The sequence below is a fragment of the Galeopterus variegatus genome, unplaced genomic scaffold, assembly GCF_000696425.1.
Source record: "Galeopterus variegatus unplaced genomic scaffold, G_variegatus-3.0.2 Scaffold4167, whole genome shotgun sequence".
NCBI classification, from domain to species: Eukaryota; Metazoa; Chordata; class Mammalia; order Dermoptera; family Cynocephalidae; genus Galeopterus; species Galeopterus variegatus.
Window position 1 is genome coordinate 144898 of NW_007730278.1, and position 12522 is coordinate 157419.

Below are 12522 nucleotides of genomic sequence, written 5' to 3' on the forward strand. Positions count from 1 at the left end.
AAAAACCCCACAGGAAAAAAGGAAAATCTGAAAAGGCCTATATATATATATATATATATATATTTTTTTTTTTTTTTTTTCTCCCCTTAAAGATGACTGGTAAGGGGATCTCAACCCTTAACTTGGTGTTGTCAGCACCACGCTCAGCCAGTGAGCAAACCAGCTATCCCTGTATGGGATCCGAACCCGGGGCCTTGGTGTTATCAGCACCATAGTCTCCCAAGTGAGCCACGGGCCGGCCCTGAATAGGCCTATATATTAAAGAAACTAAAGTGAAATAAGCCAGGCACAGAGAGAGAAATGCTGCATGTCCTCACTCATAAGTGGGAGCTAATAAATAAATGAAAAGAAAGAAGGAAAGAAACAAACAATCACAATAATATATTGAACTTTCAAAAAAAAGAACTGTACTTATTAGAGGTGAGAAAAGGGGAGGGAGAAGAGGATTGGCAAGAAATTGGTTAAAGGTCACAAAGACTGATTACGTTTTCTAATTATCCTGATTTGATCACCACATATTGTACACAGCTACTGATTTTTTTTTTACAGGTACTGATATTCAAATCTGTACCCCTCAAATATGTATAACAATTATGTTTCAATAAAAAAAGTAAAAAAAATTTAAGAAATTTTTAAACGACAAAAAAATCAATAACTTTCTAAAATAGCACCAAGAGGAGATGGTTTCACTGGTGAATTCTATCACACATTTAAGTACAAAATTATACCAGTCATTCTACAATCTCTTCCAGAAAACAGAAACAGAACAAGCCCAGCTCATTCAATGATGCCAGCATTTCCCTAAAACCAAAACTAAAGACATTACAAGAAAGGAAAGTTGCACACCAATATCTCTCATGAACACAGACGCAGAAATCCTCAACAAAATATTATCAAATCAAATCCAACAATGTATAAAAAGAATTATACACCAAGTGGGATTTATTTCAGGTATGCAAGGCTGATCCAACATTTAAAAAAAAATCAATTTAATCTATCACATCAACATATGATCATTTCAATAGATGCGAAAAAGCATTTCCAACAAAATCCAATACCCATTCATGATCAAACCTCTCAGCAAACATTTGAGAAAACTTCCTTAACTTGATAAAGAACCTCACTGAAATACATACAGCTAACATCATACCTGATGAGAAAGATCAGGAACAAGGCAAGGATGTACTCTCTCACCACTCCTATTCAACACTGCACTGGGAATCCTAGCTAATATGATAAGGAAAGGAAGTAAAAAGTATACAGATTGGGAACAAAGAAATAAAACTATTTTCAGATGACATCTTTAGGTAGAAAACCCCAAAGAATTGACCAAAAAACCACTCCTGGACTATTAAGAAACTATAGCAAGGTTGTATGATACACGGTTAATACACAAAATTCAACTGCTTGCCTGTATACCAATAATGAACAATTACAACTTGAAATTAAAAACACAATATCATTTACATTAGCATAAAAAAGTATAAATCTAACAAAATATGTACAAAATGTGTACAAAACTACAAAACTCTGATGAGAGAAATAAAAAAAAGATCTAAAATAAGAAAAATATACCTTATTCATGGACGGGAAGACAATATTGTTAAAATGTCAATCCTTCTCAACTTGACCTATCAAATTAATGTGATAATCCCATCAAAATCCCAGCAAGTTATTTTATGGATACCAAAAAACTGATTCTAGAGTTTCTATGTTAAGGAAAAGACCCAGAATAGCCAACACAATACTGAAAAATAACAAAGTCAGGCCTGACATTACCTGATTTCAAGACTTACTATAAAGCTACAATAATCCAGACAGTGTGGTACTGGCAGAAGAATAAACAAATAGATCAACGGAACAGAACAGAGTCCAGAAACATACCACACAAATACAGTCAACTAAATGACTGCAAAGGCAATTTAATGGAGAAAGTATTTTCTTTTCCACAAACAGTGCTGAAACAACTGAGCATCCATGTACAGCCATGTGTTGCTTAGTAATGGGAATGCATTCTGAGAGATGAATAGTTAGGAGACTTGGTCCTTATGCCAAATGCTATAGAGTATGCTTACATAAACCTAGACAGTATAGTCTACTACACACTTAGGTTATATGGTATAGCCTATTATTCCAGGCTACAATCCTAAAACATGTCACTGTACTGAATACTGTAGGCAACTGTAACTCTATGGTGAATGTTTGCATATAGATAAAATAAAATAAGGTATGAAAGATAAAAAATGTACACCTATACAGGGCATTTACCATGAATGAAGCCTGCAGGACAGAAAGTTGCTCTGGGTGAGTCAGTGAGTGAGGGGTAAGTGAATGTGAAGGCCTAGGACATTATGTACACTACCGTAGACTTTATGAACACTGTACACTGAGGAGACATGAAATTTATTAAAAAATATTTTTCTTTCTTCAATAATAAATTAACCTTAGCTTAGTGTAACTTTTTTACTCTATAAACTTTCAAAATTTTTTTAACTTTTTGATTCTTGTAATAACACTTAGCTTAAAACACACACACACTGCACAGCTGTACAAAAAATTTTTTTTACATTCTGATCTGTAAACTTTTTTCTATTTTTAATTTTTAATTTTTTACTTTTTAAACTTTTTTATTAAAAACTAAGACACAAACACACATATTGGTCTAGCCTACATAGGGTTAGGATCACCAATATCACTATCTTCCACTTCCACATCTGTCCCATTGGAAGGTCTTCGGGGGCAATAACACACATGGAGCTGTCATCTCCTATGGCAATAATGCCTCCTTCTGGAATACCTCCTGAAGGACCTGCCTGAGGCTGTTTTACAGCTAACTTTTATTTATAAGTAGGAGTATACTCTAAAGTAATGATAAAATGTATAGTACAATAATATATAAATAATACGTAAACCAGTAATACAGACATTTATTATCAAGTATTATATACTATACATAATTCTAAGTGCTATACTTTTATAAGCCTGGCAGCATACTAGGTTTGTTTTTACCAGCATCATCACAAACACAAGTAATGCATTGCACTATGATATTACGATAACTACAACATCACTAGGCAACAGAAATTTTTCTGTTCCATTATAATCTTATGAGGCCACCATCTTATGGGGCCCATTGCTGACTGAAACACTATTATGTGACACATGGCTGTACAAAAATAACGAACCTAGACACAGACTTTACACCTGTCACAAAAATTAACTCAAAATGAATCATATAGATCTAAATGTAAAATGCAAACCTACAAAATCCCTAGAAGATAACATAGGAATAAATACAGGTAACTTTTGGTTTGGCAATGAGTTTTTAGATAAGTATCAAAAGCACAATCCATGAAAAGAAAAAACTGGTAATTTGGACTTTATTAAAATTAAAAACTTCTGTTCTGTGAAGGACACTCTTATGAGAATAAAAAGACAAGCCATGGACTGGCAGAAAATATGGGCAAAACATTTATGTGATAAAAGACTGGTCTCCAAAATATACAAAGAACTCTTAAAACTCAACAATAAGAAAATTAAAAACCTGAAGAGAAAATGGACAAAAGATCTGAACAAAAACCTCACCAAAGTAGATACACAGATGGCACATGTTTTCATTCTCAACTGATGTGAGTGCAAAATGGGATAACAACTTTGGAAGACAACTTGGCAGTTTCTTAACAAATGTAAACAACGTCCTTCCTTACAATCCAGCAATCACACTCATAGACATTTACCCAACTGAAATGAAAACTATGTCCACACAAAAACCTAAACACAGGGGCCGGCCTGGTGGCGCACTGCTATAGTGCGCCGCTTGGGAAGCGTGGTGGCGCTCCCGCCGAGGGTTCGGATCCCACATGCAGGCCGGCCGCTCACTGGCTGAGTGAGGGGCGGGAGCAGCGCCGAGGGTTGCGATCCCGTGGCCGGGCCCAGTCCGGTGCGGGCGCGACACTGAGGGTTGCGCCCCGTTGCCCGTCACGAAAAAAGACAAAAAAAAAAAAAACCTAAACACAGGGGCCGGCCTGGTGGCGCACTGCTATAGTGCGCCGCTTGGGAAGCGTGGTGGCGCTCCCGCCGAGGGTTCGGATCCCACATGCAGGCCGGCCGCTCACTGGCTGAGTGAGGGGCGGGAGCAGCGCCGAGGGTTGCGATCCCGTGGCCGGGCCCAGTCCGGTGCGGGCGCGACACTGAGGGTTGCGCCCCGTTGCCCGTCACGAAAAAAGACAAAAAAAAAAAAAACCTAAACACAGGGGCCGGCCTGGTGGCGCACTGCTATAGTGCGCCGCTTGGGAAGCGTGGTGGCGCTCCCGCCGAGGGTTCGGATCCCACATGCAGGCCGGCCGCTCACTGGCTGAGTGAGGGGCGGGAGCAGCGCCGAGGGTTGCGATCCCGTGGCCGGGCCCAGTCCGGTGCGGGCGCGACACTGAGGGTTGCGCCCCGTTGCCCGTCACGAAAAAAGAAAAAAAAAAAAAAAAAAAAAAAACCTAAACACAGATGTTATTATAGTGGCTTTATTCATAATTGCCAAAAACTGGAAGTAATCAGGATGTTCTTCAATAGGTGAATGGATAAATGGTGGTACATCCATACCATGGAATCTTATTCAGTGATAAAAAGAAATGAGCTATCAAGACATGGAGAAACACTAAACGCATATTACTAAGTGAAAAAAGTCTGAAAAGGCTACATAATGTATGATTCCAACTATACGACATTCTGGAAAGGCATTTCTATTTCTTTATAGAAAGAGTAAAAAGAACAGCAGCTGCCAGGGATTCTAGAGTTGTGTTAAGGGTGTGGTAAAGACAGGTGTAGCAGAGGGGCAGTGGAAATAGTCTGGTATGCTGCTGCAGTGGTGCACATATAACATTATACATTCCAGAACTGTACAGCACAAAGAATGAACCTTAATATAAATTATGAATTTCAGTTAAAAAATAATGTATCAGTATTGCTTCATTAACTGTAACAAATGTAACCACACAAAGGCAAGATGTTAGTAACCGGAAACTGTGTAGGGTAAGGAAGTACATAGAAACCCTGTAGTATTGGCTCAATTTTTCTGTAAATCTAAAAAATGTTCTAAAAAGTAAAGTCTGTTAATTTTTTAAAAATTAGTTTTATGTCATATTTAGCATTATTGCTCAGAAGTACCAATTCAACAGTATTGTGCCTAATCTTATTATTTCCTGACAATTGAGACTATATGTCCTATGACCAGAACAGGTCAGTCATCCAGGCCTAGCCATTTCTATTTTTTCTTCCTTAACACCACAGTTTTTAGTAAACAAAACCTGTCAGCCATTCCTTCAACATATCTAAATAAGTCTCATTATTTTTCTTAAAAAGCAAAAACCAAGCCTCTTTTCTCATTATAAATATACACATTAGTTGTTGAAAACTTGGGAAACATGGATAAGCATAAAGAAAAATAAAAAGTACCCAATAACTACTATTAAATCCCAGCTGTGCTACTACATATAAACTAGAGGACTGTGGGCAAGTTCTTTATCTCTCTGTGCCTCAGTTTTCTCATCTGGAAAATTCTGGGAACCACCGATTAATAAATCACTAAATTCCAGCAAAATTTTAGAATAGTCAACTAAATAGACGATGACATATCTGCACTTAAACTTCACTGGCTTTCTCAACACAAAGAAATGATAAATGTTTGGGGTAAAGGGGGAAAAAAAGATCAGTGGTTGCCAGGGTTTCAGGAGAAGAGGGAGGTATGAATAGGTGGAGCACAGAGGATTGTAGGGCAATGAAACTATTCTGTATGATATTGTAATAGTGAAAACATGACATCTTGCATTTGGCAAAAGCCATAGAAATGTACAACACAAAGAAGAAACCCTAATGTAAAATTTAGTTGATAATAATGTATCAATACTGGTTCACAACTGTAACAAATATAAGACGTTAATAAAAGACTGCGTGTGCGTGTGTGTGTGTGTGTGTGTGTGTGTGTGTGTCTGTCTGTCTGTCTGTCTGTCTGTCTGTGTGTGGGTGGGTGGGTGTAGGGAGCTATGTTAACTGTCTGTACTTTCTACTCCCTTTTTCTGTAAACCTAAAACTGCTATAAAATCTACTACTTATCTTTAAAGTAAAATAATCAACTTAAAACAAAGAAATTATCATGAACACAAATGATTATGCAATAATGAGATTAATGAAGAAAATTAATTGAACACAAAGTACTACAGGAATTCTGAAAACTGAGGAATAATCTTTTCTGGAGAAGAGACATATCAAGAAAAACTATTAAACAAGAGTTATTTTATTAGAGTCTTGAAGGAAGAGAGTAAATGGATTGAATATATTTCCAATAAAATTTGGCATATTTTTCATGAAAACAAAAAAACTTCACTGGCCTACATAAGTAAGTCTATTGAACACCAAGAGACTTGTTCAGAATCTCCAAATTGTCCTCAACCTCGATCCTATCCGCTCTTGACAGTATCTCTCTTCCCCACTAGAAATTTTGGCTCTGTGACCTCTGATCTTTTAGCGTGACCAGGATCGCCTTTAAAAAATTAATTTAGGGCCGGCCTGTGGCTCACTCGGGAGAGTGCAGTGCTCATAACACCAAGGCCACGGGTTCGGATCCCATATAGGGATGGCCGGTTTGCTCACTGGGTGAGCGTGGTGCTGACAACACCAAGTCAAGGGTTAAGATCCCCTTACCGGTCATCTTTAAAAAAAAAAAAAAAAAAAAATTAATTTAGTTTTGTAGCATTGTCTAGTTGTAGAATCTTATGTTACTGAAAATCTGACTGATTAAAAACTAATTTTAACATGGCTAGAAAGATTCCAGAACTTATATGTAAGATAAATAATTTGAATACCAACTATAAGATTATTGACTAAAACTTTCTTATTAAAAAAACTCAGTATGGATATGGCTTTCACATCTAGGGCATGAGGGGGAACAATCAGCTTTGTATCCCATGAATGTTCATAACCAATTAAAAAAACCCAAAAAACTCTACCCCAAAATGTGCTAATATAAGTAAGTAAATTCAGTTTTGAAGATGTGAGTAGATTCTATTTGCAAAACATGGTATTCTGGCATAATTCAATTAATGAGTTCTGAGTTCCCAATTCTAGCCATTTTATTTTTTATTTATTTTTTATTTTATTTTGTGACCAGTAAGGGGATCGTAACCCTTGGCTTGGTGTCGCTCGCACCGCACTCAGCCAGTGAGCACACCGGCCATCCCTATATAGGATCCGAACCTGCGGCCTCAGTGCTCCCAGCGCCGCTGCACTCCCAGCGCCGCACTCTCCCAAGTGAGCCACGGGTTAGGCCCCTAGCCATTTTAACATAGATCACCAGAAGTGTGCAATCACAGCAGATGATAACTCTCTTTCCAAGGATATACAGGATTAAAAAGTCAATGGAGGCATCACTGAGTCAGCTGATACTACTATTTTTTAAATACCTTAAGAGTGTGTACCTTACAAGGAATTAAAGTGATATTTCTGATGCAACCACTCATCTTTGGGGACAAGATCATTATCATGGTACAGGGTGAGTATCCCTTATCTGAAATGCTTGGGACCAAAAATGTTTCAGATTTTGGATTTTTTTGAATTTTGGAATATCTTCGTGTACATACCAGTTGAACATCCAGAATCTGAAAATCCCAAATCCAAAATGTTCCAACGGGCATTTCTTTTGAGCATGACCTTTGAGCATCACGTCAGTGCTCAAAAAGTTCCAGATTTTGGAGCATTTTGGATTTGGGATTTTCAGATGAGCGATGTTCAACTTGTATTTTATACTACAGATGAAAGTTTCTCCAAAGACAGCAAGTGCACCTAAGAGCAAAACAGGTGACTAGAGAACCCAGGTTGTATAAGAGTTGAGAAACTACATTACTTTGAGATAAGCATTACATGAAGGAATATTTCTTCAGGGTTAAGTTTGAAGACTTGAAAAGATGATGGGAAATCAGCATAGAAAATAAGCACAATTTCGTGGTTAAAGGCTGAGAATGGTTCCTATGGGTGATGTATTTCGAACACCTGAATAAAATGATGATGGTCATCAAGGTGAACCGACTTTTGTGGCAGAACAGACTGCCATCAAGGTTTTTTCCTGGGTAAAGAAATTTAGTCCACAAGAGTACATATCTGGAAAAGTGAGTTAATCTTCTAAAATTACACTAATGGCTCAAACCTGAGAGAGCTCATTTGACTGGTAATTTTACATTTAGGAGTCCCTTTTATAGAGAAATTTATGGGGAAGAAATCCAGATCCTCTAGAATGGAGAAAAGTGAGTTTTGAGAGACTGAATGATAACATCAGCTTTTTTAGACAAACAACAAACTCACTGTCTAAAACCATAACCCTCAAATAGGATTTGCTTCCTCTGGCTCCTAATTTTTATCAACAGCACTAGTATTTTCCTCAGTCATCTTTGACTCCTCCCTTTGTTTCCTATGCTCTGCCACTAAGTCCTACAGACCCTTCTTTCCCATATTCAAACCATTCATGCCCTTCTACTACAGCTATTATCTTAACCCTGGCTATGACTCTTCACTAAACTACTGCAATGGCATCTTAATTGTTCTCTTCCCTCTCCTCAAAACACTATCTTCATGTTAATCTGGAGGTTAGACACTCCAAATCTTCCCAATACCCAAGACTAAAACCTTCATCCCAGTATTCAAAGTCCATCAGTCAATTACTTGATTCTGCATCCTTGCCAAAGAATAAACTACAGCAACATTGATTTGCCTCCAACAACATTTACTGTGCACATTCTCTCAAACTTTTCCTCATACTGTTCTCCCTCCTCCAAAATTGACAAATCTCTTCCCAATGGTAAGTTTCATCTCTTTCACAAATCTTTCTCTAATCCTAATCAATATTCTTTATCCCTCGTTCTTAATAAAGTATGTATTAACATTTGATTATAATCATCCTAGAATTGTAGATATTTCCTAAATTATTCTAATAGGTTCTTATATCCATATCTTGTCTCCTTAACAAGAATGAGCAGAATCCAGACAGGCATCTTTAATCAGTGATAAAAGTCAGTATATTTTCTGTAATTTGGACTGTAATATTTTTGTGATAATCTTTCAAGATAATCTGGTTAAGAAGAAACTGATAGGAGATTGATAATTAGCTTCATTATTATGGCTTTGCTCAATTTTAACAAGGGACAGTAGCAATTCTACTCTTCTCTAACAGAGCAAAATACTCCTGAAAATAGCATAGTATTTTAGAAATTTTCAAAGATATGTATGTCTACAGTTTAATTATTTCAATTAAGAAAACACATTTGGTATAAAATACAGAGACAATTAATAATTACAAATCTGAATTTGAACAGAAAGTTTATTCAAATAACTATTCTATTTTATTTCATACTGTTGCCATCTAGTGATGGCATATTTAAAATCATAGTGCCCCAAAACCAAAATCTTGGAGGACGAAAAGGACCTAAAAGACATGTGCTTCTGAAGACCACCTGAAGTCTTCCTTGAATAACCTGTCCATGATGAACTCTACCAAAATAGCTATTCCATATGTTAATATGTTTGCAATTTATTATCTTTTCTACCTGATCAACTTCTGTAATTTGTTAGGACTATTTTTAGTTTTTAATTCCAAACAGAGCCCTTAAAATTAGCATTTGCTCAGTGCTTACATTTAAGCCACAAAGTGACAATATAAGAAGTAGCTATGTTAGTCTAATACATATGAGGAAGGGGTTAATGCTTTAACACTCATTTGAAACCATCTTCCCTGCCATCTGAATTCCCCATAAAAAAAGTTAAGGCAGGCTGAGAATCTAGGTTCCATTTGTCTTTTCATCTTTAATCTTTTTTCTATATGAAATGCTGGATATACAGAATTTAGCATTTAATTACATGATGCTCCTTTGAGGAAACGATTCCCATACACATTTATGCCTTCTCTACCCATTAAGATTATAAACTGCTTAAAGGAAACCACTTTAAGTCTCAAGCTACTACAGATCTCTCTCTTCACTGAATACCACAGCATAGTACTTTAGAAGACACTTGCTTATAATGAATTTGGTACTTTATGCTTAGACATACCTCTCTTTCAAGTGTGATCTAATTCTACTTATTAAGACATTTACACTAGTAATAGCAAGAGTTGGCTATTAAAGTTGGGCTCTAAGTTCTACAAGTAACTTTCTAGACTATTTCTGAACAAGCAGCTCCGGAGTAGACTGAAGCTACCCTGTAAGTATTTCTATTGCCTCAAACCTCAATTATGCCTTACTTCTCACATCCCGGCTTTATTTTCAGCAGAAAGAAATAGGAGAACTGTAAGGAATTAAACAGACATTTGAGTCTCATTATGACACTAAAGAACACTCTTCCAAAGGGCTGAAATAAAGCATTCATATTTAATAAGTTCATCTCTCACTCACCTTATTACTCAAAGGTAGCTAATCTTTTACTCTAAGTAATATGGCAGTGGAGAGGGAGAAGGTACAATAGTAGACACAATAACAATTTTTCCTTTAATTTACAAGATTCTACCTAGCTAGTACTTACTTGATCTGTTCAGCTGATCCTCCAGAAGTTGCATTTGTGATGGCCCAAGCTGCTTCTTTCCTTGTCCGAAACTCAGCAGTTTGTAATATACTAATGAGGGCTGGAAAAATGTTGGCATCTATCACAGTCTGAAATTAAAGAAAAATTTAAATGGAAAGTGAAATTACAAGATTTGTAAAAATGTTCATGATACCAATTGTAACTTTTAAGCTAACCTCATTAATGATGCCCCTTGCCCTGTTAAAAATAAAGTGCCAAATTCAGTATAGGCAAAGAGTTAAGTCCTCATTATTGCTAACTTTTAGGCTCTACTTGGTATCGCTGATTAACACCCTTCCTGAAGTTTGTGATCTTGTAATTTCCTAGTTTTCTCCCTGAGTTCTTTTTTCTTTTATTGTCCTCTCTTGCTCCACCCAGAATAACAAATTATAAAAGTTCAATTCTCTGTCCTCTGCTATTCTCACTTCTCTGGTAACATCCAATCTTGCATGTGTGCTGTAACTCTCCAGTCCTCACTTCTCACTGGAGCCCCAGCCCAGAGTAGCCAGCAGCTGACTTTAAGTCTGTTAATCACCTCAAACTTAACAGGGGACCTGACATAGAGGGCACATAATAAGTTCACAATTATTGATTCAAAATTCAGTTACCAAGTCTCCTAATCATTCATTCTATCTATTTATCTATCTTATCTATCTATCTATCTATCTATCTACATCTATTTTGGCAGCTGGCCAGTACAGGAATCATTCACAATTTAAAACATTCTGAGTCCATCTTTTCCTTTCCTTTAGCACTGCTGCCATTCTATTCCAAGCCACCACCTCCCAATCAGATTACCAAAATAGCCTTATAGTTGGACAGAGTACTTTAAAGTAATCCCATTCACGTGCTAACACTAAAATAGTCTCTCCAAAATTACTTTCTTCATGTTTCTCCTTGTCTCAGGAACTTAAAATGGGTTCATAACATACACTATATCAAGAAATGGAGAAGTTCTGCATAAGAGCCTGGTGGTGGCAAGTAATCAACTATAGCTGAAATCCCTTTGTAGGCATGCTACAAACTGCTATAGCTATCAATCTCAGTCCATAATTCAGCAAGCTGAGGACAACTAACCATGCTGTTCTGGTCAAGAACTCTTTCTTTTATACCAGTGAAGGAAGCCAGCCAAGTTTAATGGAAATCATTTACTAGAGGTGCCCTTGAGCAAATTATTTTACTTCTCTGAGTCTCATTTTCATTTTTATGTTTTTTACTGACAAGTAATAATTGCATATATTTATCGGGTACAATGTAATGCTTTGATACATGTATACATTATGGTAAATGAGAATGTTGGATTAGATGACCTCTATGATTCCACTCAGCTCCAAATCCCCTAAGTCTGTGTTACATCTTTTCTAAACCATTGTTCCAACCTTGTTCACAGCCCATGCTAAACGCTTTGGCCCTCTGGTTGTCTTCCCCTTTGGGTTACTATCCCACTGACAGAAAGACAGCCATTTTTTTAAAACTGGGTATCCAAAGGGTCATGAAAAATTAAAGCAATCGATAAATATTTTACTTGGCAAGAGTAAAGCCAATTTGTTTAGCATAAAGTCCATCAAAACATTTACAAGACACTATTTCTTAGATCTTGCTAAATCATCAAAGGCAAAGGGAAAAACCAAGGCCCAAATGCAAATTTCAAAAGACTTAACATCTTTATATATATCAAGATAGCCAAAAAACAGGACTTTGAATGCTGTAAACACAAAGAAATGATAAATGTTTAGGTGATAGATATGCTAACTATTCTGATTGGATCCTTATACAACATATACATGTATTGAAACAATAAAATGTACCCCGTAAAAATGTACAGTTGAGGGCCGGCCCGGTGGCGCACTGCGCTAGTGCACCGCTTGGGAAGCGCGGCAGCGCTCCCGCCGAGGGTTCGGATCCCACATACAGACCGGTTCCCGCTCACTG

General features: G+C 37.0%; 1 protein-coding gene across 1 annotated transcript in view; it reads right to left on the minus strand.

The window, feature by feature from the left end:
• KPNA1 (karyopherin alpha 1 (importin alpha 5)) overlaps positions 1–12522 on the minus strand; it is a 50957-nt gene that overhangs the window by 12257 nt on the left and 26178 nt on the right. The window contains exon 11 of the mRNA XM_008586888.1: positions 10552–10679. Within this exon, the coding sequence (XP_008585110.1) occupies positions 10552–10679 (128 nt within the window). The remainder of the gene's footprint in view (positions 1–10551; positions 10680–12522) is intronic.